Below are 21238 nucleotides of genomic sequence, written 5' to 3'. Positions count from 1 at the left end.
TACTATAATTGCTTTTCTGAGTTCTTACTTCATGTCAGTCACAATGATTTTACATGGATTATCTCATTTCTTATGAGGTGGGTTCTAGGCTCCTTCCATGTTACAAATGAGGATAATAAAGCCGAAAGAGGTAAAGCTCAAGGTCACATAGCTAATGACTGACAAATTCAAGTGCTGTTGGAGGATTTAAAAAAAATAATCCTCATGTAACTGAGGGTAATCATTACAATAATTGTACAGCATTTACCACATTGCATTTTAAAATTTACTATCTTGTCTATTCCCCTACCCTGGTGTGTGAAAGGCTTTAAAACAGGATCTGAGTATTATTATCTTGGAATCTCCTGCACCTTTAGCACAGCACCTTGCAGCCAGTACTCATCAGGTGCTTATGGAGAGAGCGAGCGAATGAGTTATCAGACAAATGTCCGCAGCCCTGTAAACAGTCTTCTGACTATTTCGCATAGGTGGCTATTTCTTTATCCCAATAGGATTTCCAGGTAGATCAAGGACCAGTCTCGCCTTTCCTCTAGCCCCCATTATAGTGTGGGGCAAACCAATAACACAAGCATGTACCCAAGAAATTCTATGGTTGACTAAGGACCCTTTCCTCTAAGCTGCTGTGGCAGATCCCAGGCAGTATCCCAGAAGAGGCTGGAGTTGGGACAGATACTGGTCCACAGCCTCATATAAGCTATTTTTTTCCTTCCAACCTCATGTCAAGTACACAGAGAGGCTGAGACTTGCCCGAGGTCACACAGCAGTTGGTGGCAGAGTTGATGTGTCTCCTGATCACCTGGTCTGTGCTCTTCTGTCTATAAAATATTTAGTTCTGTATAAATTCACAATGTGAAAGAATGGAAAAAGAGGAAGCCTTTAGGACAAAATGTTTAATCATGATCCAAGAGACTGGAGGGGAGGCGGGCACGGGGACTTAGGGACAGTAGCAGGAAGAAAGCAAGGCTTAAATGCTCCAGCTCCTGATGATCAAATGCTCTGTAGGATCCCAGGACAGGGCAGGCAGCAGGCTTCCACTTTTTATTCGGAGAAGGAGACAAGGGGGCAGGAGTCTAGGCTGCCTTAGAACACCCAGCCCTGACTACCTATTGAATGCAATAGAAAATGACTGATTTGTTAGAAATTGGTGATGCTGATGGGAAGAGATTGGAAGAGAGTTTAGTAGAGCTGGTCACCACCAGAAGATACGACTAAAACACGGTGTCCAATTCCTAGGGAGGGACATCCTGAGTCAGAGGTGGAGAGAATGAGAACTGAGCCAGTCAGCTTCTATTGTGTGAATGTGTGGTGGGAGATGGGGGTGGATCAGGATTGTCATGTTGTGTACTGCACCTCCTTCTTGATGCTGTTCTTTCTTCACTTCTTGTAGGCATCAGGTCAGGTTGGGTGTAGTGGAGGGGAAGAGGGCTCCAAGGAAGTCCAGTTACCAGGAATTTGGGAGCAGAATCAAGATAAGTGTGCAGGAGAAAAGAGGAAGCAGCCAGGACTGTGGCCTCAGAGCAAGGTTTGGGTTCTGTGGAAGAAATGCAATGGAGTCAGCTCCACCCCCTTCAGCACCTCAGCCTCAGTCATGTCCCTTTCCCTACAGCGTCCATTAGAGATCTTGAGTGTTTGTGACAACAACGAGGTCACCCCCTCCATCCCCTTGTCTGCATTATCTAGGTTTTCTCCAGATGGTTTGATAAAGGTATGAGGAACGTAATAGACAAGGCCCTACCTTGGGCGCCCTTACAGGTAAGGTAGAGTCCTGGGAGAAGAGTTGGCTGTGGAAACGCATCTTAACTGCAATGGCCTCCGCTGAGGAGAAGAGAGAAGGTAGGTTGGAAGTGCATAGATGTTGGATATTTCTCAGGCTTCCAAGGCAGGAAAGGGAATGTCTCAGGAACCCTGGGATGTAAGAGGGTAGATAAGTGGCAGGTAGGAGTGGGATATTGTCTCATTCTGCTTGCTTATTCCTTGAGTTGAATAGTGTCAAGTGTCCCTGGGGCCCAGACAGGTTGAACAGGCAGCTTCAGGGTTACTCAGGTAGCAGAAGGAAGAAAGGTCCAGGATGGGGTAAGTAAACCTATTCTGAGGAGGGGGCTGATCTGGCAGCAGGAGATGGACAGAGCTGACCCTTTTCCTCTCCCTGGGTCCAGCTGATCTGGCCACTGGGGAGGGAGCAGATGGGGCACACTCACTGAGGCAGGGGTTGTGGGAAAAAGACTGTTCCAGCCTCTCACACTCCTCCTGCAGGTTGCCACTGCCTCGGCAGGTACAGCTTAAGGCAACACTGGCATTGATGTTGCTGACAAAGTTGGGGGTCATGGCAGTTCCTGTGGGGTAAAGAGGGGATTGTCAGAACCTAGGCCAACCCCATCTTCAGCTCCCACCCTCTCTCACTTGTATCAGGAGCATTCCATCTGGGTTCAGTAGCCAGAGCATTCTTACCCCAAGGCCAACCTGTGCACTCCATACACACATCCCCTACCCTCACCAATCAGCCCCATGTATGCTTGCAAGCATCTGGACTGCTCTGTAGCACAAGTCCCTAGGATGTCCATGGGATGGCAGTGGGTCTGAAAATCAGCCAGGCGTGATCTGGAAGAAGAAAAATTCAAGTTTCCTTTAAGGGTCTGGCTTGCAGCCTTCACCTGAGCTGCCCCTTTAGTTGACATGCCCATCTTCATGCCAAATCCTCCTCTGCCTTCAGAGCCTGGCCCAGTGAAGTCCGCTCCTGTCACAAATGCACTATCACCCCAGTCCCCACAGCGTATCACTGAATTTGGGTTCCACAATCCCTAGTTGTGAGATCTCAGGCAGCTTCTTTAACCTCAGTTTCCTCAGCTGTAAATAGAGATCACAGAGTTTTGTGAGAATGAATATATGTACAGCATTTAGTGTGGTGTCTGGCACTTTTGAAATGTTTAATAAACATTAGATATTTTATCATTAACATTCATCCTACAATAGGTAAAGCTGGTTATCTTTGGATAATGGAGTTATGAGTATATTTCTCTGTATAAATTGCTGCAGTTTTCCTTATATTTTGCTTTGTGTAAGATTGGTGGTTTACTTCTCTGTCACCCTCCCCTAGAATGCAAACTCCCTGAAGGAAGAAACAATATCTTTATCATCTAGTCCAGCACTTGTTATGTTATTCTCATAGCTACCAGCACAATAATAGGCAGTATTGCAGAGAGGTTAGTAGCACAGGCTCTAGGCCAGACTTCATTCCAAACCTTATTAACAAATCTGACTTACTACCTGGGTAAATTTAACCAAGTTTTTTAACCTTTCTCTTCTGTGGCTTCTTCATTTGTAAACAAAAGATGATAAAAAATAAAAACAGCATCTATCTTACAGGGTTCTTGTATGTGAGGTTTAGATGAGTTAATTAATACATGGTAAGTATTAAAACAGTACCTAGCCCATAGGAAATACTCAGTAAGTATTAGTGTTATGATTATTGAGAGATCTATATAATATTTTGCAGAAGAGGAAAGTGGGACTCAGAGGTTAAATAACTTGCCCCGGGTTACAGAGAAGTAAGTGGTAGAACAAGATTGTAAAACAAGGCTGGCGAGACTCCATTGCCAACAAATGTCACTTGAATAGATGATAACTTCAATTTTGTGAGTGTTTTGTCCTGAGAAGGCAGAGGAAAGCCAGATCAGAATATGGCTGGGGAATATGGTATAAAACACCTTACAAATCTTCATGCCCTTTGATTCTGTAATGGTACTGTAGCAACACATCTTAATCAATAATTATATTTGTGCACAAAGATTAATAAACAAGAACAATAGTTATGCAGCATTATTTAGAAAACAACCTAAATATCTGACAATAGAGAATGATTAAATAAAGTATGAGAGATCCATTACATGGAGTACAATGTAGGATCTTAAAAATTAAGTTGTTAAAGGATGTAAATGACAAAATAAGCACCACCATTTATTGAGCATTTAGTTTGCACCAGCAAGTTAAGCACTCTACATGATCCTATGAGGTCTGCCAAAATCCTATGAGGTCTGCATTATTATCTCAGTTTTTACAGAAGACCAGCTGTAAAAAGCTGGGTTAAGTGATGGAATTTTAGGTTAAGTGATAGGCCCATAGTCACACAGACCCAGGACTTAAATTCAGATCTGTCTGACTTCTGAGCCTGTCTTCACCACTATTCCACACTAACTCCACTGGAAATTGCCCATGAGGTATGCACCATAAATTTAAAAAAGATACATTATAAGATAAAAATATATTCCCAGAATATCAATTTTTGTTTCTCTATATACAAAAAGGACTAGAAGGAAATGCTCCCCAAAGTATGGCAGATTATCTTCAAGTGATGGATTTTTTTTTAAGGAATTTTATTTATTTATTTTTAGAGTGAGGGGAAGGGAGGGAGAAAGAGAGGGAGAGAAACATCTATCAGTTGCCTTTCGCTCACCCCCAACCAGGAACCTGGATCTCAACCCAGGCGTATGCCTTGACTGGGAATCAAATTGGTGACCTTTGGGTTCCTAGGCCCTCGCACAATTCACTGAGCCACAGCAGCCAGGGCTGGTGATGAATTTTGGGTGATATTTTATACGCTTTTACATTTTTGGAAGTTTTTACACAAAGAAAATAATATATATTCTTTCTGATAAATGAGTCTCATAAAATATCAAAAGATAAGTGGTGCGCACTGTGCCCTTGCCTACCCTGCCCATCCGCACCCAGCCCCGCACCTGCACAGCGGCTCCGAGAGGCAGAGGCGCCGCAGCTCCAGGCAGTTGGGGGTCCCAGACTGCAGCGCGCAGCTGGGGGCGATGGTGTTGCGCCGCCGCTTCCCGCAGCTCAGGTCGGAAGGCGCGCACGGGCACAGGAGCAGACCCTGTGCATGGGACTCCCCTGCTTTCTCGAAGAAGGCACGGAGCTGCTGGAGGCAGGTGTTGGGCTGGCAGTGGGGCCGCGAGCACGCTTCCCCATAGGCCTTGCGCAGCCGGTCACACTTGTCATTAAGAGTGCACAGCATGGCGAACTTGAGGCAGAGGTCCGAGTCTGTGGAAAGAGCAACACCAAGTCACCACTTCTCTCTGCAAAACCAGCTTCCCCAGCAACCCTCTGATTTAATAGGCATTGGTAGTGGCGGTAGGAAGAAAGGGAGGAATGCCCTGAGTAAGCCACTTCTAATCCAAGGCTTTTCCTCTCTATACACAAACTATGTCTGATACTTGTTAGCCTCCCTCATTCCACTCCTCAGCTTGACTAGGTCAAAAAAAAAAAAAAGCCACATGCATCTAAAGCTCATTTATCTAGAATTCAGGCAGCCAGGAAGCTCAAAGAACCAAAACCCTTTGCTCAATCCTATGCATTGAATGAGATCTCATGGTGGGAATAAGCTAGAGGCTCTAAAACAATCTAAAACTTTCTGAACTGTCCAACATATGCGACCAAATTCTGATTCTACTTAAGATTTTTGTTTTGTTTGACATCTGTCTATTCTGTTCAGTATTAATATCACCTGCCTGTCTTTCACTGGTTGATGCATGCATAAAAGTTTCCGATACTCTTGAGTCTTGACAAATTATGGTGATATTTCTATTAACAGAATATTCCGACAGTCAGAACAATGGAGTAACTGAAACAGGTAAATTCCTGGATTCCTTGTAGTAACTAAGAGTTTATGCATAAATGTCTATGCTTTTCTCTCCAAATTCTAATATATAGGACTATGTGACAAAACTCACATTTTTCTCAAAAAGAGAGTAGTGCGTGTGTGTGTTCCCTTCCAATTAACGCAACAGCTTCACTTTCTTGAAAAACCCACACCATAGTCCTTGCCAGACAGATGGCTCCCCACCCTGAGACATCCCTGAAGCGTCACACTCTAGCCATTTTCCCTGCCCAGCACCTCGCCCATCCCATTAGAACAGTTGAAAACAAGCAATTTCTTAGTCTCCAGGGACAAATAAACTTTTGTGGCTGCCTTGAATGAGGGTAAATACTCCATTTCAGCACATTTTTCTAGTACTGCTGCCACTCCCACCAAACCCTTTGTAGAGACCCACATTTTGGAACCAGGGAGCCGTAATGGACTCTCTTCAAATGCCTCCCTAAGACCTATAAGTCTTTGACCACTCTGACTCTTGTGAAACCAGACCATGCCCCACAACTCAGACTCTCACCCTACACAATGCTGCTTTAGTTACCCGGCAGGTGAGGACTTGTCCCTCATAAGCCCCCCAGCTTGTGTTCCCCAACCAGGGCCCACACCCAGCCCCCACACTACATTTGCTGCTTGCCCTCCACACCTGGTTTGAGCATGCTCAGTTTGCTGAAATTCATTTTCCAGGGTTTTCGGGTCACTGTGTCTTCATAGGGGGAGACATCCGGCTCATAGTCACCTAGAGACAAGGTAGAGAGCACCAGAGTCCTGAAGACGGGTCTGAGAGCAGAAGCAGGAGGGCCTGAGGCTGCTGAGTCAGACCTCAAAGCCCTGTGGAGGAAAGGAAAACACAATCTCTTGCTAACTAGCTGCAAGCTCTGCAGAAGTGAAAAAAATCAGGGCCAAAAGGTATAGGCTAGGTGTGATGAATAAACTAGGTTTAATGATAAGAATAGTAAAGGTACCATGCTGAGCACACTGGGTGCTCAACACAACGGTATAAGTGAAAAAAAAAAATTACGTATATAGGTAGGTAAGAAAAAGCTGAATGAAAGATGTTAAGTTTATTCACTCAGGCTCACATAAGCTAAGAAATGGAGCTGGGATTCGAAACCTAAACTATTTGATTGCAGAATCTCTGCTCCTAACCACTAAACATATTGCCTGTAGGTCCATGGGTCCATGAACAGACAATGGGATTCTGTCCTGTTTTCTCCTCCTATTGGGGAAGGGGCAGTGATAGACTTTGTTCCAGGCCTGACCATGGCATGCTGTGGAGATGGTAGTGAGGCCAGGTCCCAAAATGAACCTGAGGAAGAAAAGCAAAGAAGGAAGAAACAATGATCTCGAAGGAAACACATCTCTTTCATTCACCCCCATAAGGTTGTGCACACCTTAAGGGGACTTACTGGATCTTATAAAATCACTGCATAGTTATTTAATATATTGTATATGGTAAGTACTCATAAATGTTGGTTAATATTGTTGGAAGACAGAGGGGTGAGAGAGGCGAGCTTGCAAGCTTTTCACACAATAAGCCTCTATGAATACGTCTTTAGAAGGTGAGGAATATAGATGATGTCAGGCAAACAGGAGCGGATAGTATAGATACCTGGGCAGACCTGATACTCCCAAAGCAAAAGGGCACTGGGGAAGAAGACCCAAGGAGAAATCTCAGGGGAAGTTCTGAAACAGAAGGGATTAAGATGAGGAGCAAAAAGGAAAAAAGGAGTGTGGTAAATCGTACTGCTGGTTCCAATTACTTGCTATCCATCCTCTGGGAAGATGATACATCTCCACCTGTTGCCATGTGACTTTCAGGCCCCCACCTACCAGGTCACATTTCAGGCCATGTGACTTGCTTTGGCCTGTGCATTGTGAGTAAAGTGATGAAAATCACATCTGAGAACCATCACCTGGTTCTGCAGTTGCCCTTCTCCTACCAGCCTGGATCCCTGAATGAAGAAGACTTGTAGAGCAAAGACAAAGCCAACTGACTTCCGGCCAAGATGGAGGCCTAGACTGACATGTTCCACCTCCCTACGCAGCTAAGAAAGACTACAAATACTACTGACAGCCTTGGTTCCCATACCCTTCCACTCCCCCCGCCACTTGCAGCTGCCCGAGAGTTTCCCATGATAGTGCGGTGCATCAACCCAAGCTCCGATTGGCCTTGATCAGCCCTTAGACTCACAGCTGCGAGATAATGACTAAATTCAATAGTTTCTTTTTTCTTCCCCCTATAAAACAGCCCCTTCCTTCCCTAGGACCCCAGAGTCGGGCCATTCACGGCATGACTTCCTGCCCACTTGCTCATTTCCCTCAATAAACTTCTTTTCTTCTGCTCACTGCATCCTCATGGTTCTCTGAGCGATACCGTTCTTACAACTACAAAACCAGAAACAACCAGAAGTTCCAGAAAATAAAGCTACATGGAAGTCCAATGTATGAAGTTATAAAGAAGTGGTGCTCGTCCGGACGGGTAGGAGGGGCAAAGCTGGGGTAGAGAGTTCAAGCTGTGCTGGCAGTGGCAGCTGTGACGACGGCAGCAGGACAGCGGTAAGCACAGACACCCATATTTAAGGGGAGACAAGAAGCACCTGGGGAGCACCCCTGGATGCAGACCAAACCCATCAGTTTGCAATTCCAACACCAGGGAAGGCAGACCCCCATTGCTTCAGACTGGGAGGGCCGGAGGGCATGGGGACAGAGAAGGAAGCTCCAGGTCTCAAACCGAGAGTGAATTGCAGGAATCCATCTTGGACCCCTGCCCCCACACAAAGTGTCACAATGTGGTGAGAAGGGTCGCCCAGTAGTGAGGAGTGCACGGGGCTCTGTCCCCTATAGCATAGAGGTGTGACAGCCCTGCCCAGGAAGCAAAGGTAAACACAAAACTGTCAGGATGGCACAGATCATGATAGAGATCCCAATCACGCAGCTGACCAAACAGCAAATATCTAATCTAACAGCTCAGCAGATAGAAAATTTTTCTGAGGCATAATTCAGAGCTTTGGTTATACAAATGCTTACTGATCTAACAGTAGATCTTAAACAAGACAGGGAAGGAATGAAGGCTAGTCCTGCTGAAACGAATGAAAACACATACAAAATGAGTGGTGAGAGAAAGAAAACCAGAGATCAAATCAACAAATCAGAACATAGGGAAGGAACAAATAGTTCAACCAGCGCAGAAAGAGGAAACAAAAAGTGAAGAAAATGAGGAGAGGCTCAGGAACCTATGTAACAGCTATAAGTGGGCCAACATATGAATCATAGGGTTGCCAGAAGGTGAAGAAGAAGAACTAGAAATTGAAAAATTATGTGAAAAAATAATGAAGCAGAACTTCCCTAACTTGGGGAAGGAAATAGACTTACAGGTCCAGGAAGCACAGAGAGTTAAAAAAAAACTAGACCCAGGGAGAACCACACCAAGACACATTATAATCAAAATGTCAAAAATTAAGGATAAAGAGAGAATCTTAAAAGCAGCAAGAGAGAAGAAGAGAATTATGTACAAAGGGGTCCCAATTAGACTATCAGCTGACATCTCAAAAGAAACTCTGCAGGCAAGAAGGGACTGACAAGAAATATTCAAAGTAATGAAAATCAAAAACCTACAGCCATGATTACTCTATCCAGTGAAGCTGTCATTCAGAATAGAAGGCAGAGAAAGTGCTTCTGGGACAAAGTAAAACTGAAGGAGTTCATTAGATCTAAATCACTGTTATATGAGATGTTAAAGGGATTTATTTAGAAGAATGGGTATCAAAACTATGAACATTAAAATGAAAACTGATCACAACAGCCAACAACAGAAGATAGGGAATTGAAACAAAGGCAAACTAAGTAGGTAACGAGAGTGGGAAAAGAATTATAGGTATGAGGAACATATAGGGGGGAGGTCAGTGGGGCGGAGGGAAGGGGGAAAGGGAGGGAGATGATGCAGGAATTACGAAGCATAGTAGGAGGGAGTGGAGTAGGCAGGAAGATGTTGAGAAGAACTATATACACAACCAATGGGCATGGACTAAGTGGGGGTGGACAACTGGAGGGAGGGGGGGGTCACTGGGTGGAGGGGAGCAGAGGGAAAAGAAATTGGGACAACTGTAACAGCATAATCAATAAAACATATTTTTTTTTAAAAAAAGAAGCATAGAAGGAGGGAGTGGAGTAGATAGGAAGATGCTGAGAATAACTATATGCACAACCAATGAGCATGGACTAAGGGGGGGGGACAACTGGAGGGAGGAGGGTCACTGGGTGGAGGGGAACAAAGAAAAAGAAATTGGAACAACTGTAACAGCATAATCAATAAAGCATATTAAAAAAAAAAATACAAAGCCAACTCATGGAAGCCTGTGGCATGTGTATAACATGAGCAAGAAATACATTTTTGTTGTTGAAAGGAATTTTGGGGTTGGTTGGTTGTTACTGCAGCATAACCTACCAAATTCTTACTAAAAATGCAATTGGTATCTAGATATGAAGTGCTGCGGGAACAAAAAAAAGCCTAAAATGTATGATATTGGCTTTGGGACTGAGTGGTGGGTGGTGAACTTGGAAGAACGGTAATGTACTAAATGAACTTGTGATTTAAGGGGAGAAGCTGAGAAGCAGAAGGTTACTAGTATGTCTTGATTGCTATTGGCTGCATTTGGCAAGGTACTCCAAGGAAGATATAAGCTCAGAGAAGAATTGGCCAGTTTGCAAATAGAGAGGACACAGAAAAGGGAGAGTCCAGAAATTGCAGGACTTGCAGGATTAAGAAGAGTTGCAACTGCTTCTCATATTCAAATGGTAAAAGATAAAATTGAAAAATGCTTTGAGTAATAAGGTCTATTACAACTCAGCCTTGGAGCAAAGACCAAATCAAGTTCATGGTTATCATGCCCTTCATGGGGATTGCTCATTGATTAAGATGGTATCCAATAAATCCTGCCAGTTGGACAAATTAGCTCAGGGAAAGAAGACTAAGGTAGTGGCTCGCCCACAGAAGCCTGATATGGGCAAGGTACTTGTCATTTGGTCTAGAAAGAGATGCATGTCTTGAAAAGAATTATAGGAAAGGCTACCACTGGCACAGGAGGTGACAGAACTCAAACTACAAAAAGAAATTATGTTTTGTGAAAGTGAACTGCTAAGAGCCACCAGTTTGGAATAAAAGAGACTGTGACTATTTGAGACTTAAATGCCCCAATATTCCTCAGACAGGAAGTAAGCTGAAAATGGTGCTCAGTCGCCAAGGAGATCAGAGTCTCCATGCTCTTTTCAGATGTAGCCAAAGAAAACACAGCAGGTCTTTGAATGTCACTTAGTTCTATGTTGTTTTGTTTTAACATTGATGAGGAAAAAGAATTGATACCCAGAAGAACTGGGTGGAATCTGCAGGTCTCCCCATATCTGCATGGGTTTTCTCTGGGTACTCTAATTTCCTCCCCCATCCCAAATATATGCACGTTAGGTGAACTGGTGTGATTACAGTGTCCCAGTCTGAGGAAGTGTGGCTGGGGGTGTGAGTGGCCCTGCAATGAAGGGCATTCTGTCCAGGGTGGGTTCCCGCCTTGTACCCTGAACTCCAGGACAGGCTCTGGTCATGCACAACCCTAATCCGGAATAAATGGGTTGGAAAATAATTATCTTACTTGTTTTTATTAATCTTTTAAAAATGTGTGTATAGCTCACATTTATTTCAATGTTTAATATCAGAAATATTTTGGGTCTTTATTTAGAAGTTTGGTGATGTTTTGAGGCCAGACATAGGCTGTAGGACCTTAACTCTTGTTTATATCAATTAGCCTATGGGATAATTGGTTTCATTATATGTTGTGTTTAAAGTCACAGTTTCCAAGCATCTATTGATGACATTGAATGAGGACTTATTGTAATGAAAAAGGTGGGACCTCCCAGGGAGCTGGGCCAAGAGCCCTGGAGAACAATGAATAGCGCAACTCTGCCATGGAGCAAAAACAGGGCCTTATTAAGAACAACCCCTACTCTCAAGGAAGACAGCCCTTACAACATTTGTCTAGTGGGACTTCAGAGTTGCTATGAATCAATGACTGCTGCATGTCTCCCATCCCTCCCCTTTCTTACTGAGAGTATTTGTTTCAGTTTTTCCTGCCCCTGTTCCATTACAGTATATTGAATATATATGGGAGGCAGATGACTTGTCTTTTTAGTCCATAAATTTCTAGATCAAGAGGAACCATATCCACACCTGATATAGAAATAATTACAAGATCCTAGACTTGAAGCCTGATGTCACATTTGGGTAGAACTCTTAGGGCATCTTTCTTGGAAAGTGTGTGGGTATATTGTGCTTGTGGAAGGGAGAAAAATAAATACTTCGACCAAGTGGTGGATTGTGAAGATTGTATTATTGTTTCCAGTTATTTTTGCCCTTGCTGTAAGATTATATTTCTTCACTTATTACCATGTGATCTTCAATGTCTCCCTGTGAGAGGAGTACACTTCCCCTCCCCAGTGATGTCAGGCTTGCTCACCAGGTGATTTATTTTGTCAATGGAATGTGAGCTGAAATATTTTATGTAAAATCTGAGCAGGAGCTTTTAAAGCCATAACATAGTTCTGCCATTGTTCATTTCCCTCTGCTATGAGAAGAGAACATCCTGAATAGAGGCTGTATCTCCAGCCTGGATCTCATAATGAAGGGGACACATGAAACAGCCAACGAGGAATATGAGCAAGAACTAAACCTTTGTTTTGAAAGTTATTTGTTCCCTAAGTTATTTGTTCTACAAGTTACTAAAGCATATCCAGTAAAAGTTGATTAATACACAGAGAGGTCTTTGGAGTCAGAGGGATCTCTTCTCTTTGTCTCTTCCACTGCCCTCTCTCTTTTACCATCTCCTGCCTAGCTAATGAGAATCCTTTCTGTTAAAGGTTGGACCAGGATGCTGTCTCCCAGTCTCTGCATTTATGGATTACATTGTATTTGGAGCCTGTTTATGGATTAAGACCATTTTACTCCACCTCCTCTCCATACCCTTCTGTTCCAGGACCTCCCCAGCTTGGTCCTCAGCCTAGTTCATATCTCTGCTAAGAGGCAGCTACATGTGGTCAGATAAGAAAGGGGAAAGTAGGGAGATGAGAGGGCAATGTTGGGAAACCCAAAATGATACTGGCAATTCCTCTCTCCACCTCATACTGATGTCACATGCAGAACTTCATTTATCATCACTCTCAGAATCTACTATGTGGCTCATATGCTGAAGGATTAAAAACCAACCCTAAGAGCCATCTTCCCTAGCTTAGTCCACTTTGAGATGGGGACCTCACCAAGGCTGCGGGCAGGGTGTGTGGTCCAGTAGACGTCCAGACAGGCAGTTTGGTTCTTCATGCGCCGGTGACACGTGCAGCTCATCAGAGAGCTATTCCTGAGATGTTGTGCTGCCTCCAAGCAATCTGCAGAAACTGAAGGTTCCTCTGCAGATGTTGGGGTGCAGGAATTCAGGTGGTGATAAGCAGCATTGCAGGTGGGATCAGCCTGGCATTTCCTCCTGGCCTGGAGACAGCTGTTCATGAACCGGCCCTCTGTGGGGTGGGGGTTCCCTGTGAAGGGAGAGAGACCAGATGAGGCTCACATAAGGTCAGAGCAGCTGCCTGGGAATACAGAGTCCTCATTCAGGTAAGGTGGGGGGAGGTTCAGGTGAAGCCTTGGGCAGGAAAGTCTTGGGGTGGCACAAAAGGGCTTTAGGAATAAGTGTGGGAAGAAGGAAGCCCAACAGGAATGGAGAACAGATCAGGCCCAAGAAGAAGTGGTAACCTAAAGAAAGGCTGCTTAGCCTCCTGGGAGGGGAAGGACAGTTGTTTAATTTTTAAAAAGATTTGTATTTACTTATTTTCAGAGGGAAGGGAAGAGAGGGAGAAAGACATCAATGTGGTTGCCTCTCGCACATCCGCAACTGGGGACATGGCCTGCAGCTCAGGAATGTGTCCTGATGCAATCAAACCAGCAGTCCTTTGGTTCGCAGGCCAGCACTCAATCCACTGAGCCACACCAGCCAGGGCGGGACAGTTGTTTAAAGATGACCCTGCCAGGTAAAGGGAGGAGGGCCCTGGGTAGAGCTAGCATCATAACCAGAAAGTTGAGAATGTGCATGGGCATGCTTAATGAGAGTTAGCAATAATTCTGAGTCACTTAAAATACCTTACAGTGGGAACTGGTTGGGGTTAGGGTGGGGAGCTTTTGCTGATTCTGTCACTCACTTAGGAATACCAAAGTTGATTATAACTCAGTTCTGAGGAAGTTCCTGCATCCTAGAATTTAGGGTTCCTATCAAGGGGTAACACAACACCATCATACCCCCCGTTTTTCAAGGCAAAATATGTACGAGTCATCCTTAATTCTTCTCTTTCCCTCACCTCCTACATTCTATCCAACAAGTCCTGTCAGCTCCACCACTTATCTGGAATCTGTCCACTTCTCTCCACATCAGTTATTACCTCTTTTGCTCTAGTCACCATTAACTCCTGTCTGAACTACTGCCAAGACTCCTTATCAGTCTCCCTGATTCCTTCCATCTTCCAAATTCATTCTCCTAAACCACTTACCCACCCTTTTTTGTTTTCCAGCTTTATTGAGATAATTGTGTGTTTTAGATGTACAATGTGATGATATGATACAAGTATATATTGTGAAATGATTAGCACAATAAGATTAGTTAACATATCCTTAACTTCACACAATTACTATTTTGTTGTTTTTTTAAATGAATTTTTTAAAGTTGGAAAACATTTTTATCAAAGTAAAATTCATGTAACATAAAATTAATCATTAAAAAAAAAAAGACTTTATTTACTTTTAGGAGGGGAAGGGAGAAAAAGAGAGAGAGAAACATAGATGTGAGAGAGAAACATTCATTGGTTGCTTCTCACACACCCCCAACTGGGGACCCGGCCCACAACCCAGGTATGTGCCCCTGACTGGGAATTGAACAGGCGACCCTTTGGTTCGCAGGTCTGTGGTCAATACACTAAGCCACACCAGCCAGGGCTAAAATTAACCATCTTAAAGGATGCAACTAAGTGGCATTTAGTGCACTCATGATTGTTGTAAACCATCACCTCCATCTAATTTCAATAATTTTTTTCACCCCAAAAGGAAACCCATACCCACTAAACACACCATTCTACCTTCCTCTTAGCTACTGGCAACTACTAAAATGTTTTGTCTCTATAGGTTTTCCTAGGTATTTTATGTAAATGGAATAAAATATTTAATCTTTTATATCTGGCTTCTTTCACCTAACATACTGTTTTTGAGGTTTATCCACATTGCAGCATGTATCAATACTTCATTCTTTTTTATAGGTGAACAATATTTCATTGAATGGATATACAACTTTATCTATACATCAGTTGATGGACATTTAGGTTGTTTCCTTTTGGTTACTGTGACCATACTGCTGCTGTAAACATTCATGTACAAGTATTTGCTTGAATATTTGTATTCAGTTCTTTTGGGTGTACACCTAGGAGTGGATTGCTGGGTCATATGATGAGTCTATATTTAAGTTTTTGAGAAACCACCAAATTATTTCTCATAGTGGCTGCACCTTTTTACATTCCCACTAGTAATATACAAGGGTTCCAATTTATCTATATACTTGACAACTCTTATTATTTTCTTTTTTAAAATAGCTATCCTAATGGGTGTGAAGTGGCATCTCATTGTGGTTTTCATTTGCATTTCCCTAATAACTAATGATGTTGAGCATATTTTCGTAGTAGCTATTGTATAGCATGTTCGGTAATAAATTTTTTATTGAAGCATAACATATAGAAAAGTGCATAAATCAAAAAAGTACAGTTCAATGAATTTCAAACTGAATACACCTGTGTATCCAGACAGGTAAAGGACAAGCACCGTGGAGGCCTTCTGGCACTCACCATCCCCCTCAATGAAACCAGCATCTTTATTTCCAACCTTAGAGATTAGTTTTGCTTGTTTTTCAATCATACAACATGTGCTTTTGGAGTCTTGGCTTCTTTAGCTCAATATTATGAGTATGAAATTCAGCCACACTGTTAAGTATACTTGTAAATAGCTTATTTTTGTTGCTATATAGCATTCCATTGAATGTAACATAATTCTAATTATGTACCATGGTTTACAAAACCTTGTAAGACCCAGTCCCTGCCCACTTCTTTAACTTCACCTCCTAGTGCTTTCTTCCTCTCCCACTTCCCTCCATTTACACTAACCTTTTCTCTGGTGGCCATTGAACAAGACAGGCTTGTGTCCACCTTAGGAGTTTCACCCTAGCCTTTCTTTCTGCTTGGAATACTCTTCCCCCTGAGCTTCACATGGCTGTTCCCTTCTGGCAATTCAGTTTGTAGTTTAAATATCATCTCAGAAAGGCCATCCCCCAACCAATCAATGTAAAATAACCCCCTACTCTAACACAATTCTCTGCATAACATTTATCACCACTAGAATTATTTTTACTTAATTTTTTTCTGATTATCTCCCCCTCTAGACTTCCACATTTATCTTATCATTACTGTCACCAGTGCCTATTTTTTGTGAGTTCCTATTAAGAAATAGCCAGATAACAGAGACAATCTGCAAGTCACCTCTATAACTTCTCTGGATCCCATCCCTCTACTTACAACCAGAATTCCAAAATTAGGAGGGGCCTCAGAGTTTAGTTAGTCCAACCTGCTCTTCCAATCACATGAAAATCAATTAGATTAGTTATTAAAATGCAGATTTCTAAATTTTATCCTAGAATTACTGAATCAGAACTTCTAGTGATAATGCCTGGGAATATGAATTTTAGCAAGTTCGCTGGAGAGTAATATCCACCTCATAGTTTAAGAATCAGTGCTATATTCAATGTATAAAGACAGGATCAGTGTCACTGATTTTTCCTTTTGTTTCAAGCTCCAGTATGTCTCACCATGACATCATTACTCTTTATACTTAAAATTTTGATATTTTCCCTGGCTGGTGTGGCTCAGTGGATTGAGTGCCAAACTGCAAACCAAAAGGTCACTGGTTCGATTTTCAGTCAGGGCATATGCCTGGGTTCCAGGCCAGGTACCCAGTTGGGGGCATGTGAGGGCCAAAGTCATACATGGTGTTTCTCCCCCTTTCTTTCTCCTCCTTTCCCATCTCTCTAGAAATAAATAAAGAAAATCTTAAAATTTTGATATTTTGTTCATCATGGATTTTTTGGCATTTTGATTTTAAAAAATATTGTATTAAAATATTATTTATCTTGACTACTGAGTTTTTCTGACAACCCTTTCACTCACCTCACCTCAATCCCAGTTCTATATAATTCACTTTCTGGACCTTAGCTTCACAAACGTAAGATGAGGGGATTGGATTAAACCAGTTTCTGAAGGGAGGGGATGAAGAAGCAAGAGGTTAGCCCCTTTTAGGGGTATATCAGAATTTTCAAAGGGAATGTGTAGTTCAAAAAAAAGCATATTTGATAATTTTATGTGAAAGATAAAAAGCACAGCTTTTGAAGTTTCAAAAAATATTTAAGAAAGGAATGAGAGTTTTACCTTTGCCAAAAAGAGGACATGAATTTAAATAGTTAGAGAAATACTAAATGTTTAAGATGTTACTCCTGGTAGGTACCCAATAAGTGCTTGCTGAAAGAAACATAGCAGGTCCATGTCTCATTGCTTTAATTGAACTAAATATTGCATTTTAACTATTTTCAAAAGTAAACCTCTCTAATTTCTCAGCTGATAGTTCATCAAGTCTGAGCAGTAGTGAGTTGAGGGGCACTGCAGCTCAACAGAAGGTGGGGAAACGGTGTTCCATGTTTATCCTTGATCCTGACATGCAGCCATACTGTTAGGGTTAGTGAAATTTCCTGGGCAGTCAAGTCAAATCAGTGATGTCTTGCTGCCCTGACTTACTGATGGAGTCGATCTGGACAGGCTAGTCCTTTCCCTCCTTCCTTCCATATCTGTCTTTCAGCCAAGATTGCATTTCTCTAGTACTTACCTTGTGGAGGGAGGTCACCAGTCCATGTGTGGTTTCTACCTTAGTATTCCCTCCACTCAGGTTCTGGGTGGGAACCCCACAATGAGGTTCCAAGCTCCTATCCCACTGCCAAAGGCCATGGGCCCATTCCCTGGGATCATGAATCCCACCCAGGTTGCCCTTCCTTAGGGCAATGACACGGTTCAAAACTAAGGCCTTGAACTACATATTCCACAAAATATCTATTGTGTATTAATAATAGGGCAAAGCACTGCCTGATGGCTTGCAGGGAAAGGTATCTTGCCCAATAGCGAGTTTTCTCCTCTAATTGAAATAGTAATTGAAAAAGTATATCCTTAAGGATGGGTAGGTTCATGGTGAGCAATATTCTCAGCAATACAAGCAAATAATGATGTTAGCATGTCTGGCAGCAGTTTACAAACTTAATTTGTTTCAAGTCAGTTCTAACAAAAACTTCTCTTCATCTGTACTTAGTATCCACTTCCCCAGTCCTTACAGGGGGTGGAAGAGATGGAGCCCACATATAGCAAATGGAGATCTCCCCACCTCCTAGGAATGCTATTGTGGAAGTGGTCTGGCTGTGGGCTGTTCTCTTGACTGTGCAGATGCACCATGGAAGAGGAAAGGGAGGAACCAGGAACTAGGAAATGTTTGGGTGCACTGGCCATTGCATGCAACTCAATCTACAACAGTTCGGACACTTCATTAGGCAGGGAACCCAGACCCTTCCTGGCACCCTGGGCTCCCTCCTCTAGATCCCCAGGCTCAGAGGGATGGGCAGCTGATATCAGGTGGCTTGGTGGTGTCCCAGTACTCTCTGGGCAATGCTGACAGGGCCCCGCTTACACATTCCCCTCCTTCCCCGCTCCCCATAACGCCCTGGCCGGAGCAGTCAGTGTAGGCACAGAGAGCACTCACGGACTCCGAGCAACGGTGGTGGCAGCGGCAGCAACAGGAGCAAGAGCAGGGACAGCGCCGGTAGCTGATTCCCGAGGTGCGCCATTGGAGGAGCGGTACACAGGGCGGTGTTTGCCCCTGGGGCGCTCTGCCTACAGCGGCTCAGCGCTCCTCTCACTCCTTGCACTCAAGCTCTGCGAGCTGAGGGCCCCTCCCCGGCGCCTCCCACCACTGCCTTCCGCTCCTCCTCGCACAGAAGGCGCCAACTCTCCCATCAGGGTCCGGGGCACTGCCCTTCAACTCCGAAGTGGACAAACTCGCGTTTTCTGCACTTTGGGGAAAGCCCCGGGGTAGCGGCGAAGGAGGGCAAGTGCACTACCGTCTTCCAGCCGTGCTCTACCCGAGTCCGCCCACCTGCTGTCAGCTCCCGCCTGAGATACTGGGAAAGCTACCGCTGGAGACTTAGGCGTTCCCCATATCCACCCAGAAAAGCACCCAGGACATTTGCCAAGCAAGACTCCTTCAGCCCCTTCAGTGTCATGAGGGAGAGCTGAAGGATTAAACCCTTCTCAGACTTAAATAGCTGAGATTTTCCTGGAAGAAAGACAAGATCACTGAGGAAGGTGGCTGGAGAGACCATTTGGGAGGCTCATCACCTCCAGATGCCGTTTCAGAGAGCAAACTACTCTCCTAAGATTAAACAGCTAGGTAGAAACACAGCTGTGCCCTGAGCCCAGGATTTCCATCCATAAGGGCAAGGGTATTTATTGGGCCTAGGGCCAATTCCCACCTGCTCCCGGGGTATAGAGGCAGGACTTGCAGAAAGAGAATAAAGCAGTGCTTAGAAAGAGAGAGAAAGGGTGTGATGAAAGGAAGTAGAGGGTTTCATCCCCTAACCCTCAAACAAAGCCCTCTCCTTACTTCCACAGCGCGCGTGGCAGAGGGCCAGGAGGCAGGGTATTGAGAAGTGCAATATAAACCTCTGAGATTTATTGGTTGCTGTTTCTGAATATGGCCATCCTGCTGTGGCCTCTGGGGGGCATTTGCCGATGTAATCAGCCCAGAAAGAGAGTCATTCCAGCCAGGGGTGTAAATCACCCTTCACGAAGCTAGGAGAGAGACATGTGGCCCTAGATAAGGAAGGAGACTGATGTGGCCTCTTGTGCCCTTTCCTCCCTTCTCCTGCCCAGGGGGAGCTGGTTCCTAAGCTGTAATGCACTTTAAATGGAGTTTGTGCTTCTTTTTAATCTATATCTGCCCTGCCCATCTTACTAGAGAGCTGTGAAAGTGAACATCTGGTTAATCAGCTTTTGCACAAGGCCTATTTCCCCGCATCTCCATCCTACCTTCAAGGTACCTTTCCCAAGCACTCCCCTCCAGAAAGGTTAGAAAACCTGTAGCTGGAGAACCTGTTATAGCCCCCACTTTCCACTCCATTCTAACAAGTTTCAAAATGGAGTTTACAAAGGAAAAGGTAACAATTTCAGGTGGTTGGGAAAGGGCTGAGACATACAAATCAACAAAGATGTGATGTGTTCAAGGGGTGTCACCTCTGCTCTCTCTCCTTCAGCAACCAAATCTGGGGTAGGATGGTGGGTTAGGAAAGGCATTTGCTCAGGGTGCCCACTCAAAGTGTCTACTCAGTGCTATCCCGATGGAATGGACCAGGAAGGCTGAAACAAGAGCAAACTGATGGGTGAAAGGCAATGCCCGGTTCTACCTGTAAGAGGCCAGCTTTTTTGTTTTTTTCCGAGAGTAAATGAGATGCCTGGAGCATATTTCTGAGCATGGGATTGCAGAGCTTCACATCAATGAGGACTGGTAACCAAAGCTAGGGGAGGGTTGAGGAGGCCTCTACACATGAATATGACTCCAAGACTTAATACTGACATCTCTTCCATACCCTCTCCCCACAACGTGTCCTCTATGACTGCCAACACCTGCTAGATAAGGAACACTGCCATTGGGAACCTTGTGGATGACAAATGAGCCAGTCCTTTCTACAATGATGATGCTACTCAGCCATTATTCAACTCAATACTGTCTTTTGAGATTGATTATGGGTCCAGCTTTGTGCCAGGTGCAAAAATGATTAAGATACAAACCCTACTGATTGGGGTTCCAAGGTCCAAAGACCCTGTATTTTACTCCACTTTCACTTGTAATCTTGGTCTCTTGCTTTCTATCAAATCCTCTCTTACGGTTAAGGTATAATTCCTGCAGCTACCCTAACCCAGGATATTAGTAATATAGTGAATAATAGGTAAGAGCACAAGCTTACAGACTGCCTGGGTTCAAATGACATTTCCAACACATGCTGGGTGACCTTGAGCACGTCACTTCATTTTTCTGTGCTTGTTTCTTCATCTGTAAAATAACAGTATCTAATTCATACATATAATAGTTGTGAGGATTAAATAAGTATATATTGAGTAAAGGGTTTAGCCTAGTGCTTGACACATAGCAAGCACTGAATAAAGTGTATCATCCCAAATGGCATGCAGGAGTTAATTATCTGAGAACTTGGCCAGCCCCCACCACCCAACTTGCTGCTTTGGAACTGCAGACTACATACAGTTCTTCCTATTGCTGAATATATTAGAGAGCCAGGCATGGGAACAAAGAGCATCATTTTCTGCCTTGTAAGTTTTTTGAGGGCAGGGACTATGTCATATTTCAAAATCTGTGGTACTCAG

At 43.8% G+C, this 21238-nt stretch overlaps 1 protein-coding gene across 3 annotated transcripts; it reads right to left on the bottom strand.

Moving 5' to 3' along the window:
- Positions 1-875: 875 nt before the first annotated feature.
- On the bottom strand, positions 876-18873 carry GFRA3 (GDNF family receptor alpha 3). Of its 3 annotated transcripts, none has more exons than XM_090289416.1 (8): positions 18564-18873; positions 12953-13225; positions 6300-6392; positions 4734-5046; positions 2495-2598; positions 2199-2333; positions 1751-1815; positions 876-1531 (listed from the first exon to the last, which is right to left on the bottom strand). In XM_090289416.1, the coding sequence occupies exons 1-8, from the start codon at positions 18646-18648 to the stop codon at positions 1442-1444; spliced, it is 1158 nt and encodes a 385-aa protein (XP_090145542.1). In that variant the 5' UTR covers positions 18649-18873; the 3' UTR covers positions 876-1441. The 3 variants fall into 3 exon arrangements, with proteins under 3 accessions (XP_090145542.1, XP_090145541.1, XP_090145543.1); XM_090289415.1 differs by having other exon boundaries at positions 1736-1815; positions 18564-18867; XM_090289417.1 differs by lacking the exon at positions 6300-6392 and having other exon boundaries at positions 1736-1815; positions 18564-18868.
- Positions 18874-21238: the final 2365 nt, after the last annotated feature.

This window comes from Furipterus horrens, unplaced genomic scaffold (assembly GCF_987537825.1).
Source record: "Furipterus horrens unplaced genomic scaffold, mFurHor1.1.pri manual_scaffold_10, whole genome shotgun sequence".
In the NCBI taxonomy this organism is placed as follows: domain Eukaryota; kingdom Metazoa; phylum Chordata; class Mammalia; order Chiroptera; family Furipteridae; genus Furipterus; species Furipterus horrens.
This window is presented reverse-complemented; position numbering and strand designations above follow the sequence as displayed.